The sequence below is a fragment of the Corylus avellana genome, chromosome 6 (genome assembly GCF_965113065.1).
Source record: "Corylus avellana chromosome 6, dhCorAvel1.hap1.2, whole genome shotgun sequence".
In the NCBI taxonomy this organism is placed as follows: Eukaryota; Viridiplantae; Streptophyta; class Magnoliopsida; order Fagales; family Betulaceae; genus Corylus; species Corylus avellana.
Genome location: NC_142495.1, coordinates 24,963,669 through 24,989,992, shown reverse-complemented (window position 1 = coordinate 24,989,992; position 26,324 = coordinate 24,963,669). Strand labels below are relative to the sequence as shown.

The following is a 26,324-nucleotide window of genomic DNA, read 5'->3' as shown; positions in this document are numbered from 1 at the left end:
GATGACACATGACAACCCCTCCCCTATGTTAAGATTTAGCGGAAAATCTAAATAGAGTGAGGCTATTACACAAATTGAATCATTGGAATACATTGCAAATAGGGTGGTAGTTAAGTTTCCCTCTATTCTTTTATCTCTCTCTCTTATATTCGTTTCTTTGTTAATAACTATCGATTTCCTTAGTATACGATCTTTGTTGGCTGAAATCTTTAATGTATATGGAAAATAACACCAACATTTTACTTGGAATGTCTCAAAATACACTCCATTTTAAAATGAATACAAATTTAATAGTTTCTTTTTTCAATTTACCCTTTTTGTCGAACAACTTGAGATAAAGGTAGTAAGTACTTCAAGGTATAACAGTGCATAATGTCAGTAACAATTATCTTTTCCATTATAAATTCCAAATGACCATCCCATCACTTCAATGTTGTTTCTTCAAGAGTACATTTAAGATTTATAGAATTTGCAGACCGATAATCTCTGTAAAATTTATAAATCTGTTCTTTAGGAATGCTCACTGCTTCCCTACTCGATGATAATATATAAAGCATTGGCAGAATGTCATAGAAAAGGTAAGTTTTAGTAAATACTGATAATTCAGAAAGCACCTCCCAAGTCTTCCAAGCCACACCAAATGAAAGACATATGGATATGGAGGCACCTGCTTTAAGGTCGGTCAAAATCAACCACATCATCTATTTCTGTATTAAACTTTGTAACCAAAATTTCGGTGAGATCAAGTTATGCAAGTGAAAAGTAAGATTTTGCTTTCTGAATTTCGATACTCCTGAAGACCCTGCATTTGACCTTTCAGCTAAAGTGTAGGTAGCTTTCATCGAGGAAGTTGTTGGAACTATTAAGTATTAACCCTTGGAGGAACCAAGGCTGACAACTAGAGAAGCATATCTAATGCAGTCGAATAAGTAAGATGTAGATCTTCTTCATGCATTGCTTCACAGAAGTCCACTAAAAGATTCCTTTAGGATCAGTGAATTGGTGGAGCTGCCCACAACTTCACTTTCTTGTCAACACTGGCTGTGGCTAAAACCAAAACTTCTCCATCTCCTGTAGAAAGTATAATAGTGTTATGTGGACTACATCACATTAACTTGAAAAAAAAAAAGAAAAGAAAGTAAAGAGGAATTCATCAGTGAGGAATTCAGGCAACTTTGTCGATCAAATCAGGACCTACAAGTGCACAATGGCCAAAAGTGAAGAAAATCAGATAATGTTAACCCAACCTCTCAGTTTTCACTTTCCGATACTCTGAAATCCGAATGCTGGAGTACTTGAATTGCATTCTTCTTATATATTATTGCATTGAAATCCATTTATAAATCATCTACAATGTCTACTTGGGTGCACTAATGCTCTTTAATCAACAATATTGAACAGAAGCATATTTTTCACTTCTTGATCACACATGAGCATTTATGCACAAGAATCATTTTAGGCTACTGATTTTAAAAAATGAGAAGATAAAATTGTCGTTGAGGGGCTTCTTAGTTGGCAACTTCAAGCCATCATTTCGCCTAAGCGTCCCCATTTTTCTGGGGATACGTTTACTTGCTTAAGCTCATCTAGGGTTCAAGAACAGAAAAAGTATACAAATGAGCAGACAATTCATACATGCTACATAAGGAAGGTAATTTACCCATATGAATGGCCTTAGGCGCCCATGAAATGCATGTGATGTCACCTGCATGATAGACTGAGGTCAATACAAGATTCATAAGCAAATCATTTCCTTATTTGAAGCAAAGTATCCTGACTCCACATAAATCTGACAGTTATGGGAGAAAAATCAAGGGTTAACTCATAGAGGTACAAAGTTGGGGCTGCATGTTTGAGCCAGACAACAATGTCTAAGACCATAATTAACTTAAAGAAGTCCAAATGCAGAATACTAATCAACAAAAAACTAGATAAAAGAAATTCAACTTTGGATAATGAACATAAAACTTGATAAAGTGCAGACAGATACCAACTACAACTTTCGCAGTCGGTAATGAGCTAAATTTCTTTACATCACTGGACAGCAATTTATGCAAACAATTTAAAAAATATGCTAGCACGAAGAAGTTCATACCATGGATTGTTGTCTTGTTTCTTGAACTTCATTTTCAAGGGAAAATGAAGTTCAAGAAACAAGACAACAATCCATGGTATGAACTTCGGTACACCTGAAGCAACAACAATTGCAAATGAGGATGTTGGGCTGAATGAAACATAAAACTAATATGTCAGACTAGTTTCATGGTAGGACTAGGCTCATATGTACACATGCTAGCTACAAATCTGTCCCTTATGCAATGGTTCCTTCACAGGCTAGATTTATAATTAAGATAATAGTAGGAAAAGTGAATAAAAAATCAAGCAGAAAAACATTCAACTAATTAATACCCTCGTGTGCTTTGTCAGCCGTGTCCAAAACCTTCCCAGTTTCCATACATAACCACTGCAATGTCGAACCATGGGTTGCTGCTAATATCCTTCCATCAGGGGATATACTGAGACGATCATAATGCAAAGTAGCACCACTTGAAACATCAAGTGGTATTGGAAACACCTTCAGAGTTTTTGGATCCTCGTCAAGATGATACCGAACTTCAAGAGGACAGATAAATGATGGTCAGCACAGACAAGATTAAGAAACTAAAAGCCCAAGAAAACAAAGAAATAAAACACAAAGTCAGATAATTTAAGGGATAAATTGTGCCGATAAACAATTTTATTCAAACTAGAAGATCCTTTAAACACCTGAAAGAAAAACTTGTCACCTCTACCTAGTGAATCTTGTTTTATCAATTGAAATTGTTCGAATTGCTCTATTAACATTGTTTTTGGAGTAATGCAGCATACTGAATTCTTATCCCACTTCCATACAATTAGGCTGATGTGGCAGTGCCCATAAACCATTGATCAACTTTTATTAAAAAAGGAAAAAATCTAAGGATTGATGGGCATTGCCACATCAACTCAGTTGTATAAGAGTGATGGAAGTTAAGTATTTAGAATTACTATTGTTTTTTATATTGACTACAAGTTCATATTCAAGAAGTGGGGCAGTTGCTCATTTGCAGACAGTGCTTTCTCTTTATCCAGTCACCTGTGAAAATTGGTTAATCACCCATCATTTTATCATACACCTTTTTAGTAAAAGACTATTAGAGGTGGCAGATACTCAACACGTTACAGATTGTGTTTGAGAGAAAGAAAGATGTACATATTAGCTCAAGTATATGAAAAGAGCTTAACAAGATACAGAGCACAAGAAAATTGTTTTAATCGCTATTTTGCTTCGATCTCCCATATACAAATCATAATTAAAGATTTAGTTATGATTAGAAAAACACCCTTCTGTTTTTATCTATTGATCCTTATACTCATTCAATTGGAAGTATCGATCCAATCCAATCGATTTATAAGGGGGAAAAACATCTCTTTGTACTTTTTATTACCCAATTTCTTCAATCTCTGACTGACTCTTACATAAAGATCACGAGAATGTATATTCTCCCTCCAATTGTTCATTGAGAGGTAATGGATTAAATTTTTCATGAACAAGTACAAAGCTTAGGAGATATACATAAAACTTAGACGCACCATTGATATTCCATATTCTTATTGAACCATCTTTGGATGCTGTGATGATTTGCTCCGAGTTATGAGCAAAGCATAACCAAGTTACTGCACTCTGAACATCATAAGGAAAAAAAAAGAAAAAAAAAGAAAAAAGAAAGAGGATTAGAAATAAGAAGCAAATCAATTATTAGGCCATTAAGCTATAAATACAAAAAAAATTGCATAACAAAGAAACTAGCGACAAAGGTTTAGGAGCTATGCACAGTTGAGGACTTCAACAAAATTAGTAATTAACAATACACTTATACCACAAAAAGAGCTTAAATTTGTACCATAAATAATAGATTATGTGCACAATCGACTTTTTTTTAATGCTTCACTATTATAAGAAACCAAAAAAATAACTCTTAATGTCATGTAGTCCACCAGAGAAACCTGACATATTTTAAAAAAATGGTACTGAACATTATCTAGATTTTCTGACACCATATGTAATGCAAATTTCAACAAAAAAGTCACAACGTTAAAAAAAAATGGGAAAAATGAAAAGAAAGAGAAGACAAGAGCAAACAAGCTCTGTGAAGATATAATCATACAATGCAATAGTATGCATAGATATACAACCTTATGCCCTTTAAGCTGCATAGCTTTTGAAACCTCCTTGACTGAACCATCCTTTGAGTATACAATTTCCCAGATCTACAGAAGACAATTATAAGAGGCAAAAGAACAGCCATTAGTTGACAAAAACTATTGGATAAAGTCACACCTTGTTCCAGATTACGTGTGGAACACCAAATTGACATACAAGGGATCCATACCAAACATTTTGGAAATGACATTCCTTTTGTCTTAGAAATGGCATAAAATTGCACAGCAAAAGAATGATTGAGGAAGTGCTAGAAAACAACTCCTTTTGATTGACAGGAAGAAAAAAGAATGTATAAAACAGGTTAATCATTTTATAGGATTAATAAAGAAAAGATGTGGACTAACCATATTCATCAAAAAAAAAAAAAAGATGTGGACTAACCACTAACTTCAGGAAATGTACTCCTCCAAATCTTATTGTCCATCTTCAGCAAAGTAATGTGTCATAGGAAAGGTCCCCATAAAGTTTTCATGTAAACTATTGTTACTTAAAAGCATCTTCCCTTTCTTTCCACTTTATTGGACATCCTGATAACTACTTCCAGCAAGACTTTCTTAACAACCAAATGGAGGAATACATACAAAACACTCAAGCACACACAATCCCAAGTCATTGACAGTACATGTCTTGTTTTGTGAAATTTCTGTATATGCATGCATGTATGATGCTAAGTCTACAGTGAAATTCTATGTATACATGAGTAACTAGGTAACATGGTATGTGTCAAATGCTATACATAAATTAATGCAACATGACTTTCCTGTAACTAAATTACATGATATAATCTGTGTAACTGTGTTAATAGCATGTACACAATGATGCAATCCTAACATGAAAATCTAAATAAATAATAATAATAAAAAACATATATACAAGTAATAATTTTCACATTCAATACAAAAACCCCAGATTGGTCATTGACTGTCTTGATTACCAAGGTATAAATTAGAGATACTCACCTTCACATCTGCAGTAAAAGCTGCGGCAGCAATTAAACGCCCGTTTGGTGATATGGCGGCCATGGTATTTTTCAACTGATTTGTGTCAACATTTCCCAAAATCTTACCAGTTCTTCCATGCCAAAGGATGATATCAGTTCCTGAAAGAGAAAAAAAAAAAAAAAAAAAAAAAAAAAAAAAAAAAAAAAAAAAACAGATCATTAGAAGCCAACAAAAAAAACACAATTTTTCCAGGATAAAAGAAAACAAAATACCTTCTGAACAAGAGGCAAGAATTGTACTCCCATCAGCACTTCCATAACTTGCAGTAGTTCCAACAAGGGTCAGAATAGCTCTTTTCTCATGGACTTTGTGATGTTCCCATTTAAGTTCTGGTAGAGGAAGCTTGGCTTGTTGTTTAGTTTCATCAGGAGCTTTGGCCTTTTCCTCCCCATACATGTACAAAGAGGAACCAGCAAGCATCTGAGAAGCCACGATTATAGAAGATGCATCATCAGAGAATGCAACTGCTGTTGGATGGCCTCCCGCAGGCAAATTAATTCTCAGAAACCTACAAAAATGTCAAAGAAAATATGAAGTAAGAAGCAAGAAAAAACGATGTGCATCTTTGATATTGAGGTAAAATCTGGTATTGCATTAAGGGTACTTGAGATTCATACTTGAAACTCTTACTTGAAGCCTCATCCAACTTGAACACCCTGACCACTCCATCAGCACAAGCTGTTTGGATATATAAGAAACTATATATGAGTATTAAAAAGATGCCTCTTATGTAAGAGAAATCAAATGATTCAAACAAAACTCAGCCACCGCATTATAAATGAGTAAAAACGCATATCAGTGGCAAAGGTAATAATTTAATTGGGGAGGGCATCCAATCTCCACAACATTCATTTTGTGCCAGAAGATCCAGGAAGATCATTGTGTTCCAGCATATGAACACAAGTGATGGCTAATAGGTAACTAGGAAAATTAAGGTCATACTATAACCAAGCCGAGATAAACACAATCTAGTACAAGCAATATCCCTAGCCGTCTTAATTGAAGGCTCTGCCATAGATAGTCCTCCCATAATGAGAAATAAAAAAATAATAATAATAATAAAATAAAATAAAATAAACAAGAGAAAGAAAGAAAGAAAAAGCACCAGTTTATAAATACCCACATACAAAAAGATAAAAGCAAACCAGAACTACACATTATTTTCGGTTGATATCATTTGGTCCACCAGGCACATCCTAGATTTCTATTCCGGAGTTACCACTAATAACTTGAATTTCTTTCCATAAACTTCAGTAGCCAGAGACATACATAAATTTGCACAAAGAATGAATTATTTACCCGTTGCCAAACTTTGCCCATCAGAGGAAAAACATATCCCAGTAACCGAGTCACCATGACCCTTCAGAGTGTTCAAATCCAACGGATGATGCCGTTTGTTTTGATCCTACATTTCACATCCAAAGCAAATAGAATAAACAAAAACACACTAACCATTTGAATCCTACAAGTTGTACTACAATTTATGAGAAAACAAGTAAAACTTTAAAACTTAACACCGTTGTAAAAAAATGCTAAGAAAATTTGGAATAAGGTAGATTAAACCAACATCCCTCAAAGTTTGGGACAATATAAAGGGCTCACCTCGTATTTTCAGAAATGACACTCCATCCTCTGGGTGTGATCAATACAACATATAGACCCTTACGACCACTTACGTGCCATTACAAACTGTGACTAAATATTCCTTTTTCTTCTTTTTTCAATACAGTAATCTCAGATAATGCTTTCTAACCAGAAGGTTAGATGATAAAGAAAATCAGGAAAAAAAAATAGCAGCCTTAAGAATGAGTGCCATTTTAAAAAATAGGAGGTAAATCCCAGTCATTTCCCAAACCTCAAGGAAGGTTACTTTAGCATACAATTTATATTAGAAAGAAAAATATACACTGATTTGAGTTTATTTTATTGAACAACTTAAAAGCCCGAGATATCCTAAAAATAAATAGCCAAACCAAACCGCAAGCCGAATTTCCTTTCATCTTCGTTTCTTTTGATTGATTTTCTCACGAACCTAACAGAGGATAGGATCACAACCACAACTTCAAAGACAATGCGGTCAAGCTTCAAATAGAACTTCTTCGAGAAGTAGTTGAAATTTCAAAGTCTATCTAAACAAGCAAAAGCCGGTCGAGCCCAAAGCAACCATTGGGCTAATTTAGCTTTCATTTTCTCACAAGTATTTAATAAATAGATTTCTCGGGAACCAATTAGAGAATTCAAGATCGAGCTTACTTTATCAGAATGGGAGTGAGCTTTGGAGTGAGACTTCTTGGGCTGAGGAGGCCTCGGGTGCTTCTTCGGATCCGATTGGGGTTCCGCTTTCGCGATGGACTGGACCTCCGATCGTCGTTTGCTCAAGTAGCTCCCAAAGAAGGCGGCCGCGATTAAAGCGCCGAGCAGAACCGAAAGAGCCGTAATTGTAAGAACCGGATCCATTTTGTGACCGGAGAGAGAATCCGAGTGACCGGTTTGGCGCCGAGGGTGATTGTCTGTGATGACGTGGCTGAGAGATTCGGGAAATGGAAATGCTTGGGGTTTCTATACGCGGGGAGGAGTAAGCAGGAGAACACTCCGGATGTTTCGTTGAGGGCCAAACAACGACAGAGTGGGCAGGGACTAAGAATGTGATAGAATATAGTAAGGGGCCCACACACAAAAAAAGAAGAAGATATTATTGGAAGGGATAAATGCATTTTTAATAACTCCCATAAATTTTTAAAGTGATTATTCTTAAAAATAAAGTAAACAGAACAAAACAAATTAGTTTATCATGAGTAACTTTGACAAAATCGAGGTGACCGAATCAGTCTCATGATAGTTTAGATGGTAGCCAAACTACACCCATGGCCAGTTGAAGCGGTTTGGCCACCCCCAAATGGCTAAATAAATAAATGGAGAAAATTTACCTTATTCCTCTTGAAATTTCAGGAGTTTTTCAATTTAAATCTCAAAATTTAAAAATTAGCAATGTACCCCCTATTATTTCAAAATTTTTCAATTTAAACATTCTGTTACTAATTTTTGTTAAATTGGACCGAAATATTTTTTTAAAAAAAAACATGAGGGTAATTATGTAATTTCATAAAATTCAGAATTTGACGAAAATTAGTAACAAAAGGTTTAAATTGAAAATTTTTGAAACACTAGGAGGGTACATTGTCAATTTTTAAACTTTGGAGTTTAAATTAAAAAACTCCTTACACTTTAGGAGAGTAAAGTGAATTTTTTCCTAAATAAATTGAATGAGTGACTAAACCACCTTCAATGGTTATGGGGTGGTTTGGCCACCCCTCTAGGCGGTTCAATTCTTTTTTGATGAGATGCATTAACAAATTATGACAACTTTTTTAATGAAAGAGATTAATTTGTTATCTTTGGCTTATCTCAATAAATGATTAATCACTTTTTTAAACTCATAAAGTTATTTGTCAAAATTCCAAACCATATGACTAAAAATGCATTTATCCCATATAATAAAGAGATCAATGCATTTAGGTCCACTAAGGTTTGATAAATAGTTTTTTTATTGTTATTTTTTATTAACTTGAAGGGTATTTAGGGGAGAAAAATGCAAAACATGTATAATTTGACACGTGATGGTAGTATGGAAGGCCCTAGTGTCACTTTTTAAAGTTTTGAGGTGTAAGTGCAAAATATAGTCTAGGGGCTAAAGTGTGTGTGCGCTTTTTTTTTTTTTTTTTTTATTTTTTTTTTATTTTATTAAATATAAAGGTATTTTGAAAAGAAAAATGCAAACGTGTATAATTTGACACACGATGTTTTAATATCACTTTTTAAAGTTTAGAGAGGTGTAAGTGCAAGATGAGTGATAGTTCAGGAAGCTAAAGTATATTTTTTTCCTATAATTTTATATTTTTTTTATAACATTTTAAATTTTTATTGTAAGTGACACATATCACACTATGATTGATGCTGATGTGGCACATTAATAGATTCTATCAACTTTTTTAACCATATGAACCAATTCAATTTTTTTTTACTTACCATAAAGAGTAATTAATCACATTTTAAATCGCAATGACCAAAAATGTAATTATCCTCTTTTTTTTTTTTTTTAGGCCACAACTTCACAAGCTGTTGCTATGTGATGTGAACCTTTTCTTCTGCTTTAGGTACTATTTTGAACAGCTTGTGAGCTTCACAGGCTTCGATTCAATCTATTCAGACCTACTAAGACGATAATATTTTTTTTTTTTGATGAATAAGTTTTTTATCAACTAAAACAAATACAAACATCAAGACATAATTCTGTAGAAACAAAAGGAGAATTCTGCAATTTCCCATATATCAAGACAGCATTGCATTTCCTATATTGAAGTGAAAGAGAGAATAAAATTATATCATAAATACAAAAGAGAGGGCCAACAATCAACCTGTTGGCTTTTAGCAAAAACATATTTCACAAAATCCTATGGCACCAGAATTTAGATTCTGAGACCATCCAGTGAGAGATCTCTATCCGGAAGCAGCTTCAGTTTCTGCAAATTGTAAACAAAAATCATGAGCAGCAAAACCAGCAGTCAAACTTATTGTGGCTAAATATATATATTTTTTTATAAGTAAAAAGTATATTATCAAAACGCCCAGAGGGGTGCAACCATGTATACAAGAGGCATATAGGAAAATCGCTATTGATTAAAAAAAAATTTACAAAGCTCTAACAAATCAGAAGAGGTGGACTCATGGATCCAGTTCAAATATTTCAAATTTAGATTGTTTTTTTCTGAGCAAGAGAGGATAGAAACTAGAAACCAGCTTGGATATGGTAGAGCTGGCACTTTTTGATTCAATCAGGCCTCTAAAAGCATCAAACCAATGCTAGAAAATGGAAAAGATGTTCGACCTCATGTATACACAATCAATTGATCTTAAAATGTTAGGCATTTATTACCGTAATATATTGAGGAGGGTCATCAATAGTAGCAGAACCCAGGATTACTTCCCTTCTGAGTTTTGTTGTGAGCTTGTGACAAACTCGTAGCTGGCAGTAGTATCAGAGAAAAAAAAAAACATCAGGTGATATCCAAAACATAACTGGAGTTCTAGAAACAAAGAAAAGTTCTTTAAAAAATTTACTTCAGATCGAGTAGCCCCGCCAATAATAAATACAAAAATACGTTGGCCCATCTTCTTGAAATCAGTAGATGCAAGCCTCACAGATGAGTCACTACAAAAGGCAGCAGAAAAGTATGAAGTTGAGATGCTAGAACTATAAGAGTTGAAAGTAGCAATTCCAATCCGATGATGCAAATAACATCTGAACTGCTGTCATCAACCAAATATTAGGGAAAAGTTCACATATTTTTCTCAAACTTGAAGCTTCTACCAGATTGACAATATCTTTCCAAATTACCAAAAAATTGACAATGACACCCAAAGACAAAAAATATAATTAATAAAATAAAAAATCTGGAAAAAAAAAAACTACAACTGAAAAAAAGAAAATAAAATAAAAAAAAAGACGCAAAACCAGGGATGGCTCAACCATCCTAGATTGGGTTTTTGAGTTATTTTTTTTGTCTTTTTGCTGATATTAGGGGGAACATTGACAATTTTTTAATAGTTTGAAGGGGACATCGTCCCAATTGAAAGTTTGAGAGGACATTGTTAATTTGGTGGAAGTTTGAGAGAGGTATGTGAACTTTTCTCCAAATATTATAACCAGGTAACACGTGCCATATAAAATATATAGCAGAAAATAGTCAAGAGCTGGTGAGATAAGATCATATTGACTGAAGGATCATACCGAAAGATCAGATTTGACAGATGGTCTCACCTGCACATGCTAGTAAAGGACGAAGCAAATTACTCCAATAACTAGGATAATAAGTTGCGAGATTACCTTGAATATCCATCATCAGAATGATGAGCTCGTGCCCAATTTGCAGTCCGTTTTGATCTCATTGAATGAGGAGCAGAAATTTGACTTGGATGCATTGATGCACTCTGGGTACCCCTTAGGGAGCCTCCTTGAACGGTTGGACTTGGTTCATTCATGCATGAGTACTCATTCTTTGTTAACTCACCTTTGCTAAGATTTTCAATAAGCTCCTGAGACAGAACCATGCTGTGTGATACTGTCTATTATATATAGACAATGTACACCATACTAACATATGTGCTTTTATAGACTAGTATGAATTTGGAACTGATTTTTTTTTGTTTGTGTTTTATGCATAACAAGTTAAAATGAAACTTTTTTGTGATTGTCTTCACAGAAAGCATCCTTTTTTGGCAAGGAACTCCTTCAATGACCTCATGTTGCCTTGTTTCCTTTGTTGCTACTACTGGTTGACACAGAAAAGTCAACTTCACGATGACTAAAGCTGGCCCAAATGCTTAAGACAAAATTTCAGCTGTGACACGGGAATAACTAGTGAATTGCACTGGAAGCAAGCATCCCATGTTTCAATTTATAGGCTTTGTTTTTATTGTGACAGCTAGATTTGTGAAACTGGCGGTTACATGACTAGTTTAGACCACCAATGTGAGCAATGCCTAAGTTGAATGACCAGAAAGCAGCTAGTGATAGGGTAGCAACGAAAGAGGTAGTTGTTGGCCAAAAAGGAAGTTTATTTCCATGGTCTCTAAAATGATAAAAATGATGATCCTAAATGCCCCATGATTAGGCAACATAAAAGTAATAAAAGACCCAGTAAAGATGATCTATGGCCTCCCACAAAACTAATCAACATCACCACAAGATGTTAAAGTACCATAACAAGCATTTAATCCAAATATATCCATGTAGTTTGATTTCCATATGCTTAGACAGTGCTTCATACTGTGGATGCCATCACATGTCAAATCATATGGAAAACTACATCTAAAAGGGGGCAGTTGAAATGCAGCACCAGATTTCATCAGTACAATAAGGACATCATAGAAACCATAGCCGAACTCATATTTAACTCTGTAAAATTAGGCAATATGAACATCAATGAAATTTATGAAAGGAATCAGAAAGATAAACCTCTACGTGGAGATGTTCTAGGCAACATTAAATGAAGAGGCTTGTGTGATGTAGTATGATACCTCTATCATGGGATAAAATCGTGACAGCTGCCACGTTTCTTCCTCACCTGTGCGATCCTTTCTTGCTGCTTGCTTTGTCTGAAAAACAATGCTTATCAACTAGTAGAATTTGGAACCCCCTCCCTTTTTTTACTTAAATTTTCTTTTAGTGCAGGCAGGGTCTTCAATAAGCATTTCAAGTTTTACCTTCTGGGCATTGAACTTGAGTGAGAAACTACCAGTTGTCTTTTTATTATCTGATGATCCCGCAAGCAATTGCATATTGTATACTACCTTCATGTCCTCATGTGATAATTTAGCCAGCTAATTGGATAAAAGAAAAAATAATTAACATAATTAATACCAAAAAGAAATATTTCCTCAGCTACAACTTTTATATACCCTTGGTAATAATAGATAGATGTTAAAGATGTTTAACGATAGGAAGACTATTGAGAGACCAACCAAGGGAAAAAAACGATAACTGAAGGCCCGAAAAAGCCAGTAACAGAAACAATACAATCAGAAGGCACTGAAGTTTCAGAAATTGAGCCATTTTAATCATGATATGCACTTGAGCCAAAAAGGTTTGATTTAGAACCATTTTACCTGTTAATAATCTGTTGTAGGTATTAATAACTATAACTGTATAAAGTATCTCCCCATGAAACTAACAAGCTTTGGAGCGTGAAACAATGAAACTAACAAGCGCTAAATAGTATGAAAATACCTTAGACTTACATTAAATCCACCAGGTACTCTTCAATGAGAACAGTGAGCAAATATACCATTTGAGCCAAAAAGGTTAAAGATAATGTAACTGGACACAGATTTTTGTTCAATTGATTAATTGAACAAAAAATTTTCAACCCCACCTACCCGTCCCATTCCCCCCCCCCCCTCCCCCCCCCCCCCTCCCCCCCCCCCCTCAAAAAAAAAAAAAAAAAAGGAGAAGGAGAAAGAATCTGGCCCTGCAGTTGGTGGCAGATGTAGACTATCTGAAACTGAGGTCAAGTCAGTGAATTACATTTAATTAGCCTTAAAGAGAAGTTTGGAATCAAATTTCAGGCTCCTCAACATGAACCAACTTTTTTTACGCTTACATTGCATTTAATCACAAACACAACCAAGTAACAACCAACTTGCTGGTCTTAAAAAAATGGTAATTTCAGGTTGCAAAGCAAGCACTGCACTGAATGGACTTAGAATGATAAGTTATTCCTTGAGGTGAAGTGAAGATCCAGGAAAAGTAATTAACTAGATTCTTTAACTTGTAAAACCCAAGAATTGGAATTTTGTGGACACCTGCATTAGCTTTGAAGCTTTGTCACCCTCAAACTTCTCAGGATAGACAGATGCATAAATAATCATCAAACGCAGCTTATTTTCAGGAGAAGCATCCTGCACAAAGAATTTTCAATAAGGATAGACATTAGCAAGTATTTAGAAGTACGAAACATCACCTTTATCCATACACATGTCCTTAGTACATCACCTGTTTTGTCCTCAGAAAATTAATAACATCCTTGGCTCCTGCATCTCCAAAAACTAGATCCTGCTCCAGTTGCCCAAGTTCTCGAAGTCCCATTTCTCTGATAATTCTGTTAAGTTTTCCTGCAATCTGTAATGAAATAATCAAGCAAAACAATCAGAATGGAACAAACATACCACTGGACTCACCCTGACAAGTCTTTATGATGCTTCTCAACTATTAAAAAAACATAGTTATTTCTGATTGTACTCTTAGAGCAAAGTATCAGATGGCAGAATATATTCCAAACACAATACTCCCGTTTTTCAGATAAAAGCTATAAGAAAATTTTGTAGACTGCATGTTTGCTCTGCTTATATAGACAGTAAAGATGGTGCCGTAATCTTTGTCTTTTCTACTTTCTCTTGATTCAAGACTAAACTAGTTTATAAGAATATTATGCAGCAACTTGAACTTTCTCAACACCAAAAGATTGGGAAAGAAAGAAAGAACAAAAAAGTTTTTGTCAGGTTGCATGTGGATGGCTATGGTACTCTATATTTCTCTTTGAAATAAACACCACATGTTTACATTCAACAAGAAAATATGACACTTGCTGAAAGAAGAAGACTGACCTCCACATGGAGAGAAATCTTGTCAACTTGCTCAGTGTACTGTGGCAAAGCTTGAACCATTTTCTGCAAATCTCGTGTAGACAATTCGCTTCCATCCCTAGATACAATCAAATTTCAACTCCAAGTGAATGTGCAAAGTCTGCATGGTGAAATCAAGGAAAAAAACTTTTGACCCTAGATATTTTCCTCCCCTTTCGGCCTGAATCCTCCTTAATTTCTAATGACCTCAACAACTAAAAGCCCATGTGCATTGTTATGTGAAGTATATGGATCAAAAGCTATGTGCAATCTGTACAGATGGAACTTCAAATATCATAAATCTCAACAATGATTAAAAAACTAACAAAATTCAAGCCATGCTTTACAAAGCCTTAAAAATAACACTCAGCATCTATATCATTGATAAGCTCAATTTAGCCAAGCCCCATATACCATAACCATCTTCCGGCAGTATTTATATATTCCTTGTCCCTTCTTACTTCTCAATCACCTGCTAATGGTCACCCGCATTACAATCGCCTTTTCATTACATAACCTTTAACTCCCTAAGTTCGCCCTTAGAAGAAAAGGGAAATTGTTATTAGTGTATTTGTAAGTGTTGTATCCCACATTGAGAAAGTTTTTTTTTTTTTTTTTTTTAAAAAAAAATTAGTAGTTAATATACTTAAGTGGATCAAAGCCCATTCGCTTAAGCTTTTGGGTTAGAAGTGATGTCCTAATATGTATATAACTTACTTTTGTTTGACTCCCTAGGTATTCTCTCCCTAACAATTGATATTAAAGCCATAGTTAGCTTCTGCTGCAGATACGAGTGTCTTAGTTTGACGCGTTTGATTTGACTCTTGTAAAAAGTGTGGTGGCTCTTAAGAGTACAGGTGACACTCTAGTGTAAATGACTCACACGTGATGTGGAGTTTGATCAATGTAGAAAATACTTATAAGTGAGAGGGAGATTGGTTGTGAGTGCACTTGTGAGTGGTGTCCCACATTGAGAAAGTACAAAGAAAGTGAGTAGTTAATATATCTAAGTGGACCCAAGTTCATTCCATTAGCTTAGGCTGTTGGGTTAGAGTGGTGTCCAAATATATATAAATTAATGTACTCTTATTTGACTCCCTTAGTGCTTCTCTCCCTAAAATATTTGATCACACAAATGATCCGACCAACGATGAAACTAAAGTAACAACCTATCTATACAATAGTCCTCATCAAATATGTGAATTACAAATCTGAGTTTACTCTTTTTATACTCTTATATACTAAATTGTTCCTCAGGCTTTATTACATTTCAAAATTTATTCAACTCTTTCAAGAGAACAACTTTTGAAATGAAATCTCAACAGGACCATACTTGATGCTAACATTTTACTCAGCTATAACAGTGGAAAATCTAAATATAGCGCATTATATGCGAATATAACCCGAGTATTACATAAATGTATCCAACTGTAGAAATATTGACTTAAATGAATAAATTTTTCTTTCTTGAGAATTAACTTAGATGCATAATTATAGTGAGCAACAGTTTCATTTCTATCTACAAGATAATTTCTATCAACAATGACTAATTATTGTTGAAGCACAGATTCTGCTTCAAAGTTCTTTATTGTCTAAGTGATGGTATAATAAATACTGTAACACAATGGTGACAATAAGATAGAAAGAGAATTCAAAGCTGAAAGTAGCAAATAATCCACATTGTATTGAAAATACAGTGTGGTATTGCTTGGAAAAGAAACACAAACTAGGTGAAACAAATGATGATAATGTACTGACACCGTAATATCAAGACGACAATAATATGCTAAAACCTTGTAACATGCAAAGTTCAAGATCAAATAGCCAAAACTTTCGAAAGCATGACAGATGCATGCTGGTACCAACCTTCCACTCTGTTGGATTTGTGCGGCTTTGTTCTTGGATACGAAGTTGGCCATCTTCTCATGCAAACGTTCACTAGCCTGATATTCCAGTTAGTGGCAAAGAGCATTCACGCTTACAATATATCCAAAAAGATTATATATATCTATATGTGTGTGTGTGTGTGTGTGTGTGTGTGTGTGTGGATGCAATAGACATACATCTGCTATATGTGCATGACGAAGCTCGAGCCAGATTAGGTCATGGTCTTCCAGAAGAACCTCCTTTCTTTCAATTTGATCCCCTGTTTTGCTAGGAACCTAATATGAAATATATGTTATCCATTGATATAAAAATAGAATGCGGAAATGAAAAAAAAAAAAACCTAGAAAATAAAAAGAAAGAAACAACATGAAGACATACCTCATGCACATATTTATTTCCATCCATATCCAATAAATCATGGCACATAGCATCATAAGTCCACTCATGTATGACTGGAGCAATCTATAAATGCAACCTCAACACATTTAATAAATTCAAACTGAAAGAGCATACAAAAAAAACAAGTCATGACAGGAAAATTAAAATGACCTGGTCAACAGATCTACTCAAGATGAGCAGCTCGCATGTTTCAGTCTGTGGAAAGTTGGGAATGGTAGATTTATATTTTGAAATACAGTTCCAAACTGCAGCAGCAAGTTTTGTAGGGACTAAATCCCAACTTGTTGCTGCTGTAGATTCATCAAGTGCCTTGGCAGCACGATACCGAACACATGGCAGCTCCTGAGAAAATGCAAAGATATGCACAAATTTCCGTAGTAAATAATAAAGAGCATGGCTTTTAGGAGAAGTCGTGGTTTAACATCTAGGAACTCAATGTTTCCACATATAAAAAACTGATGACACATGTAAGATTATGCTAAAATTACACAAAATCAACAATGTATTTATAAGTTTTAAAGCCTAATTGTTAAATTATCAATTGTCTCAAAAGCTTAAGCATATAAGAAATGATAATTTAATCATTTAATCAATATTTCAACTCAAGTATGAGCTTAAACTTTCCCTCAATAAGTGCGACCCAAACACGATATTGATTTAAGATAGTATCATAGCAAAGGTCTAAGTTCGAACCTTGACTCTACAAGTTACCCCCCATTTTAGTTAAATATTCCACACGTTGGGCCTTATTTATTGAGATGGAGTTTGAGTTGAGAGGGGGGGGGGGGGGGGGGGGGGGGAGGGGGTGTTAAAATAGTTTATTGAATTCACAATTTCCTATCAAATTAAACTTTAGGATAACTGATGATTTAACACTAAACAAACCAAACCCAAGCCCAAATAATGGGCTTAGTCTCAGGTTGCCAAGAATCATAAACTTGTTACATTCCTTCTTAACGATGACTCTAACCAACCACGGATAATTGTGCTAAAGCTTTGTTGCACTAATCATAGTTAGACCAGAATGAATTGCAAAATAACCAGGGATGAGACTTAAACGTAACCAAACGGATGAGAATAACTTTATTCTAGTCATCCTAATCTGGCAATTCAACCAAAAAGCGAAGACTCTAAAATTATACACTGATCTCCACCATAATCATTATTTATTAAGTGCTTCTTAGTTATACAATAATTATAAGTAACAAATTCTATGTTGAATGAGTTAAAAGACACTACTTGAATATGCAGGAAGGATGAAGCAGAATTTAAAATATACTTCAGAATGTCTAAGCACACCAATGATAATAAAAATGAAGCTAACACATGGATTAGAGTGAAGGTATATAAGAGCTCTTTATGCCTGGTGCTACAAGATGGTACTTGAGACCAGCCACATGCAATATCAGTGCACTTGTGTTAACTTAAAAAAAAGAACTGAAGTAGAAAGCCGTTCCAACTTCCACAATTTATACCCAGGTAATAATAAAGCATAAAAGGTCGATCATAAGCAATAAGGAATTCAGAAAAATTAAGCATATTTATATTTTACCATTATTGATGATATAACAAAAGGAGCCCACATTTAATCACATGAAAAATACATTTTGTGGTCTAAGATTCATACCTTCAATGAAGCAAAAACTGTAGCTATTCGAGTTGCCATCATGTTCAAGCAAGCATCAAACTTGCGAGGATTCTCAACATCACCAAAGAGTTCTTCCAATGCTCTTTCATGATCAGTGATAAAAGCCTGCATTAAAGGAACATCAGTGGACAAAGCATTTTCGAACTTCCTTTCAAATGGCTAGAACAAAAGACAAAATAAATATGTTTGGGATGCTCAACAATAGTATACTCCTAAGTGTCCTTGCCATCAGATACTTAGAGTAGCCAAATGCAGGATGGTCTAAAGAACATAAAAATTTCCCTATAGCACTTCTTGGAGATTTAATTTGCAACTTGGTTGAACCTTCACCACAATATATTCAATATATACAGACATTATTCAGTGTAAAAGTCTAACTAAAAGCAAGTTTCATTGTCCTGAGATTAAGAAAATGAAGCAAGAGTCATGGAGGCAAAAAAAAAAAGCATATGATCCACATGGATTGAGACTTCAAAAATAATCTCTTCACATGATACAAATGTTTAAATTGCATCTTTCTTAGCCCAACCCAAAGATGTGAAGTTGACTTCCTGGGTAAAATAAGAACCATGTGTTTAACTTGCTTCCCCCAGATCAATCAATGGAGGAATTTCTTCAATGGCAATGCTTTTGGTGCTTGGAAACTTTGAGGGCCCAGTGTACAGTTCATAAAGTTTCAGTGTTTTCGTAATTGCTTAAAATTATTCTATAATTTGACTTCCTGCTTTTTCTTGGAGAAAAAACCCAAGAGAAATCCCAATTTTAGATGCGGGACAGCTCCTTATTGCAACTTTGGTGTGAAGAAATCTCATCAGTTTACTTCCTTGGTCTTTATTGTTACAAATTGTGCTTTTAGCATCATAGACAGCAGATACTTTCCATTTATGTTGTATTATCAGTATGCACCCTTTAAAATCAAGTTCGAGTCCTCATGGTACAGTTATTTTATGAGGGACTTGAGGAGGAGGAAATACCATACATGACAAGTCAAGGGAGCCATATACTGTAGGGATTAGACTCAACTCAAATGGGTTGGGTATACCCTAGTGTAATTAAAAAGATCAAAAGACTCGTAGAAGACATTTTGTATTCTTAGGTTCAAAGCAAAGGAAGATTGCAGGAATTCCTTGAATCCAATAGTATCAAGCAGCTTATTCATGTAGGGCTAGTTAAAAATTTATGGTTACTATTTAGAGGGAAAATATTTCTTATATAAAGTAAATTAAAAATAAGTAATTCACATTGACGCCAGGAAAAAATTGATGGAAAAGAAACACAAGCACAAGCTCAACGAAAGTCTACTAAGATTACAACTCACCACCCATGGGATATAGAGTTTCACACGATCACCACTCAAGAAAAATCTTCATGAGATACAAAACAATAGTTAAGCTCACTATTCAATGGGAGATTACCTAGAGATATAGAAGGAATAAAAAGAAAATGTTCTTGAAAGCTAAAGGCTGAAACTTTTAGTCAAGTAAACTAAATTTTCAAAATCTCTCTTTAAAGAAGGCCAAAAACATGCCTTTAAATAGGCTAAAACACAAAACCGTATTCTAATAACATAATAAGATGAAAATACCCTTAAAAACTAGCAAAAACATATAAAAAAACTCATGAAAAAAGCCTAGTTGCCACTTTGTACAGGCGCTGGTCAAAGTGGCGGTTGGCCCATCTATCTACCGGTGCATTCTGTTTGGCACGGTCAAAGCAGTGGTTGATTCAACTATCTACAGATGCAAGTAGGTCAACCGATGCAATCTATCTAATTCTGTTCGAATCTAGTCCGAGCAAACTTTAGGATCATTTGAACACTGTCAAGACTTGACTTTTGACACTCCATTAATCCTTGACACTTCCGTGTCACATACATATTTTGCATACTTCACTTTTGTTTAAGCATTTCAAAGCAACACCTGGGTTCAATGTAATAAAAATACCCGATATGTCTCAGGATCACCAGCAACTAATTTCAGCATATACTAATTGCAGTCATAGTTAAACATAGGTGACCATTTATTAAAAAGCCAATTCTTCTAGCTTGAGGACCATCTGTCACCATCCATTTGTGAGCAACACTTAGTTAAAATGGGCAGCCGAATTGGCCCCCCAGAAACACTTGCTGAAACTTCTGTAACCCGTATAGTCTACAAACCCCATTACATCATAAGTTGCTCTCAACCTGACAATTATGACCATCATCACACAAACTCCACAATGCCCTCATAAGTAAGTAGCCTTCAACCAACAATACCAATATCATATAAATTATATTGATAAAAAGCATGACAGTGAAAGGAACTTAAGTTTAACAAAAATCAATAAAGCAAGAATTCATTGTAGGGAAGGGACGAGATAGTGGTTAAACTAAATAATATGAATGTGTTCCAAATCAAAGTCATAGAGGGTGGCATCCACTTGCTCTAATCTTAAAAGAATCTCTATTTGATTCTTTAAAGTCTGGTCTGATCACATAAGCATGAAATTGTTCAACTTATGAGTCATCATTAATCGAAGTGAACTCTCAAAACAATGCAACCTAATTTTTTGTAGTACAATGCAGAAAGATAACTCTGGACAGTGGACACCCTTCCACAAAGAATTTGTAACTAGGAACTCATCGAATAAATATTGTTTTATTGATACAGGATTCATGTGTTATATATCAGAAATAAGCTTTTCAAGATGATGGTGTTTGCAACAGAGGAGATCTAAAACTAATTGGATTAATTGATTACCCTTTAAATTAATATGATGCTCATTGATCAACATAGCATCAGGAGAAATGAAAGAAGAGATGTTGACAGATACCTGATTATCTATAGGAAAGTACTCCAAATTCATCTGCAACATACCAAGCAAAGGAAATGATTACACAATATAATTCATGAGAAATTAGCAAACTTACATACACTGAGAATCTATAGGAAAAAAAATAAAGATCTTGACCTCTCTCAATGCACCTATGCGGGGTAATACACTTGTATCACTCTTGATGTGATTTATAAATTCCTTTGGGACTGGTGAACTGAAAAATACAAATGCCCTGGAACCCAAAGAGTAGGACAGTAATGAAAAAACAAACAGTAATCAGAATAATGCTGGCAGCAATTCTGAAACGAAATAAAATCTAGAATTTGTGAAAAATTAGAATTCTCCACATACTTCTTGTATAAAGGCTCCCTTCCAGACATGTCAGACAAAAACATAATAACACTGCATGCTAGCAAAAATACAGGGTTAAAATGGATCTGTACTATTGATGCAGGCATATAAACAAAACTCAAGGGAAGAAGAAAGCAGAGCAATCAGGAAATGGAAGGGCAAAAAACGAAATGCAGAAGTTAGATCTATGGGAATTAGGAGATGCATTTAACTATCACAGTTAACTATGAAACCGAGCCATTTCTAATTTCTGCAGCAAACAAAACTCAGAAACCATTGGACAATATTGATTCACAGAAATATAGAACTGATACGTAGGCTTATGAGATATTAGAAAACCAAGTTTCATGCATAAAGTGATCTGTCTTTGATAAACACCTTGTTAGTAGCTCCAAAGTTCCATATATTAAAAATATAAAAAGATTGGATCCCTTAGTAGTTCTTACAAATAATCTTCTCATCTGAATCTTATAGAGCTCTTCTGACCTCACTTGAGACCAAATCAAGTACAAGAATTGGATGATTGAACCCTAAAGCCAGTTACAAGAAAATATTTTTGTTGTTTCTTAGAGATACAATGCCCCCCACCCCCTTCCCGCGAAAAAAAATAAAAAAAAAATGTCCAAGCTTAACACTTTGCTCGTATGCTTGTCCAATTATAGCGACAGCAATTTTTAGCTCCAAAATGTAGAAAATTCTGTGCTCATATCAAAAATTGTTTGCTGACTATCCAAGTGTTTCTTAATAAAAAGATGTAATATTTGATTTACTATTACAAGCAAGAACACCTTCATAACTTAATGGAGAACCATAAACAAATATAGTTAAAAAATCCATGATTGTGTATGTTAAAGAATGTACATGATATGCGCTTTCTCTTGAAAACAAGTACAGAAACTAAGATGAAAAAAAGAAAGAAAGAAAGAATGGTGTACTTTTCTTTTGAGGGCTGGACGAAATAAATAGCATCCATGGATGGCAAGGGTTGCCTTCTCCTGAAGAGGTCTTCGACCACTGCAGTGAAATAATATTTTTGGTAAGTTAAAATACCAATAATCCATTCAACAACCAAACTTTGAAGCTGTTTTGCTGCAGTTCTCTAAGTGGACTTAAAAGCAATGACATGCGAAAGGCAGCCAGCTTACTGCAATCTAAGCAAACAGATATTTGCTTTGATATAGTTGGCCCTAAAATAGTAATTTGAAATGACTAGGACCATAAATTGAAAGCTGATAGATAACAGGCAATTTAAAGCAGTGATGGAACTTTATATCCATGAAAGAATGCGTACAAGTTCGCATCAGCCAATATTGAAGGTATCGCAAGAAAATATGTTAAGAAGCAATCTTAAGCTAAAAAAGTGAGCAAAAACCTATTTTGACACTTACGTGAAACTCCTTGGTCTGTAATGTCTGCCATTTTACATGAGTGAGACATGACTTTCACAGTAACTTTATCCATGATGAGTACCTGTCAAACAAGTAAGTTGTTTACATACATATCATAGACAACCCCACAGAGTGCTACCCATGCATTCACAATATAAAATAGTATGAACAACACAACCAAAAACTGGTCCCACTGAGCGAAAAAGGGAGAATAGCATGTCAAATAAGAATAAATACAATGTAACATAGTAGTATGGATGCTTGTTAGACACTTAAGAAAGAGGACAGGTGAAGAGAGATGGAAGCAGGGGCAGAGGGAGTGATGCCCCCCTTGACTTTTTCAATCCCTCCATTATAGTGAGATTTTTATCACTGTTGGCTGCCATAATTTGCGTATGCCTCCCCTTGATTTTTATATGCCTCTTTTATTTTTTCATGTCCAACCATTTCTATCGGCTCACCATAATTCCAAGATAATTCTCTTACTTGTTATAACCCTTTTCTAGGTTTTTTTTTTTTTTTTTTTTTTTTTTTTTTTCATTTATATTGTTAATTCTAAAAATTGTTCAAAACTAATAAGAGATATCTTTTGAGGTTTTATATTCTATTATAATTGATATTATGTCATCAATGTGGCTTATCAATATATAAACTTAAAACAACTAAAGTTCCAACATGATAGCTATCAATTTCACATTTGTGCAGTACATAAATAAATGTAGTGGATTTAACTTGTGGTCTGTATCTCTTACTATCTAACATCTAAACAGGTTATTAATCTTAACAGTTCTCATATAACTAAATAGCCTTGGTCTTCCTTGAGAAAATTTTCTAGCTCCACCACTAAATGGACCCCATTACACTTCTGTCTAAAGTTGGGCGGATTTGATGAGAGTAAAAAGTGTTCATGTACACATTCATCCCCACACTAATAGAGAATATCTACGAATTATTAGGATTTATAAAAAAAAAAAAAAAAAAAAAAGCAATAATCCAATCCACTTATGGTAAAAACCAACACTTACAAAGGTTTTATATTAAACAACCTTGGTGGAATCTACCTTTTTGAAGATTCTTTTCTTTTATCTTCTTTCCATTACAAAACAAAACAAGGTACTACAAACTTCTCTTCACTTTTTATTATTCATCTTCTCCTAACTTCCTTTCTCTCAAACTTGCGAAACACACTATAAACAAGAAGGATACCTAGATTCATGCATAAAAACAGCATTTATAATGAACCGAGGTTTGCTATTAAAAAGTAAACAAATAAATGAATAGAAACTACGAGCTTATCTCTAGCATAATTCCACTTAAAGACAAGCCCAAATCAAGCTTCTACCCTAATAGGTACATATTGTCAACCACAATATATAGCTCTTTAAAAACCATATGTATTCCAAGAAGAAGAATGATCGCACCTTCCAAGTTGACTTTGAATCCCCAGTTTTTGTTGATCCAAGCATTTCATACAACAATCCTGGAAAAACCATCAAAATAATTAGATTTAACAGACAAGGAAGAAAAACCAACACGTACAATAATGGCACAAACTTCGCCGAAAAATTCAAATAAAAACCAACACATACAGCAATGTTACTAAAACGGTGTTACCCATTTTAATTCCAATTTTAATAGAAATTGCGAGAATCTCTCATTGTTGAATTGTTCTGTATTACTTCACTAAAACTCTTAACACATTCTAGAATGCACCGATTTGACGGGGTTGTCATCATTAGCGAAATGGAGAGTGGGGGCTGTAAGTGAATCACTTGCATGGCAAGAAACAAGTCGCCGGAAACTATGGTTTCCGATGATACTCGAGTCACCGATTGGGAAAGGGTCATGGGTAGTATGCCGAGGAGAAAGGATTTGCTGGCGACTATCACCGTCCGTACTTATTTTAGAAAAGCGACTGCCGTTTATGGTTGCTCCGTTTACTCATTTACACACTCGACACGCCTTTTCACATGTTTACACAAAGCGATTAGATATTCACCATGAACGACTACAGTTTAGCTAACTTTCACAGACGACAGAAACGCATCCGTCGTTTCAGTTCTTTACAGTTTTGCAGTTTTCTATTCAAACAAACGACTGCTGTTTTCTCTCAACGACGAAAAGTTCCCACAGAACGGACGAAAATTGCATCAATAGTTTCAAGTTTCAACGTTCGAACTTATAATCACGCAATATTATCGTAATATTCGAAGCGTGATTTCTTTTCTTCCACAGTTTTCTCTGCAACCAAACGGAGTCTAAATTAATGAACCTGAAACTTGACAGAGCAGTTTAGCTTTCTATCATTGAAATTCGATTCGTTTTCTTTCTACACATTTAAGCTTTAAAACCTTGACTCCGTTTCTCTTAACACATTTCCCCGGGAAACAAACGGAAAACGGACCGGAATTCTAAAAGATAATTTGAAGGGAGAGAACTTACGGTCACGGCTAATTTGACGGAAGGTTTTGTACTCTGTGGCTCCGCCATGAGAGGAGGAATCCGAATCCGAAAATGACATTGTTGCAGCAGAAGATTTGGTTTCAAACACAATTACACAAATTAGAAAAACGAAATCAGAGAGAGAGAGAGAGAGAGAGAGAGAGAGAGCTGCCCGTGTGTTTGGGAGACGAGAAAGGAGGATTCGTCTGTGAAGGTCGTTATATTACGAGGGGACGTGTAATTTGGAACGGGAATTTCGATCGCCAAACTTTTTACGGACGAGCAAATGCTTCAAAATTTACATATATTAATGGGGGAGTGATGATACATATACACATATCCATACATATACGTGTCTTTGTGTATATGTATGGATATGTGTGCCTATTGTGCATGTGCATAATGAATTTATATCATGCGGTTGGGAATAATCTAACTTTATAGGCCTACCATATATATATCATGAGCCTCAAGATTAATAACAACCCATCAGAACAATAGTCGGCCACAACTCTTACCACTCAGATCAAGTTAAAGTACAAGACCTAATGCAGGCTCCACCTCTTAGCCTATAAATAGGCCATTACATCATATACAAACTTTAGACTGAAATATTGGGCATTGGACATAATCTTTTCTTAGATACTGACTTAGGCATAATGAGACCGGCCGACAAGTTCTTTTACTTGGTTATTGTATTTGTCTTGCAGGAGCACAAAGATTAAAGATCATGAACATCTCGAAGAACATGCAATTCACACCAATCAAAAAATGTTTTAACACATACTATAAAACACACATATAAACTTGAGATTGAATTATTTAAGGTCCAAGTTAATTTATTTAATTAACTTAAATGATCAAATTTTAATAATTATTAAGATAAATTTACAATATATATATAAGAAATGAATAAATTAATTGAATAGTTTGGGATCAAACTCAAATTCGTTCAAAAACAAGCAAGC

The 26,324-nt window shown here is 34.7% G+C and overlaps 2 protein-coding genes across 8 annotated transcripts; both read right to left on the bottom strand.

The window, feature by feature from the left end:
• Window positions 1–565: 565 nt before the first annotated feature.
• Window positions 566–7,870, bottom strand: LOC132186556 (Transducin/WD40 repeat-like superfamily protein). The gene is made up of 10 exons (XM_059600533.1): window positions 7,498–7,870; window positions 6,544–6,649; window positions 5,862–5,922; window positions 5,457–5,752; window positions 5,203–5,342; window positions 4,216–4,290; window positions 3,613–3,703; window positions 2,410–2,613; window positions 1,661–1,705; window positions 566–1,071 (listed from the first exon to the last, which is right to left on the bottom strand). The coding sequence occupies exons 1-10, from the start codon at window positions 7,699–7,701 to the stop codon at window positions 992–994; spliced, it is 1,302 nt and encodes a 433-aa protein (XP_059456516.1). The 5' UTR covers window positions 7,702–7,870; the 3' UTR covers window positions 566–991.
• A 1,675-nt stretch (window positions 7,871–9,545) lies between these two features.
• On the bottom strand, window positions 9,546–25,573 carry LOC132187624 (protein transport Sec1a). 7 transcript variants are annotated; one of them, XM_059601994.2, is made up of 21 exons: window positions 25,357–25,573; window positions 24,336–24,394; window positions 22,915–22,996; window positions 22,462–22,540; window positions 21,527–21,577; window positions 21,311–21,407; window positions 21,173–21,205; window positions 18,338–18,463; window positions 16,861–17,052; window positions 16,690–16,773; window positions 16,488–16,586; window positions 16,291–16,367; window positions 14,407–14,503; window positions 13,796–13,921; window positions 13,606–13,701; window positions 12,508–12,624; window positions 12,322–12,399; window positions 11,129–11,337; window positions 10,363–10,453; window positions 10,178–10,267; window positions 9,546–9,764 (listed from the first exon to the last, which is right to left on the bottom strand). In XM_059601994.2, exons 1-21 carry the CDS (start codon window positions 25,433–25,435, stop codon window positions 9,711–9,713), a joined length of 2,016 nt encoding a protein of 671 aa, XP_059457977.1. In that variant the 5' UTR covers window positions 25,436–25,573; the 3' UTR covers window positions 9,546–9,710. The 7 variants fall into 7 exon arrangements, with proteins under 7 accessions (XP_059457977.1, XP_059457979.1, XP_059457978.1 ...); XM_059601996.2 differs by lacking the exon at window positions 25,357–25,573 and adding an exon at window positions 24,504–24,805; XM_059601995.2 differs by lacking the exon at window positions 25,357–25,573 and adding an exon at window positions 24,529–24,805.
• Between the last annotated feature and the right edge of the window lie 751 nt (window positions 25,574–26,324).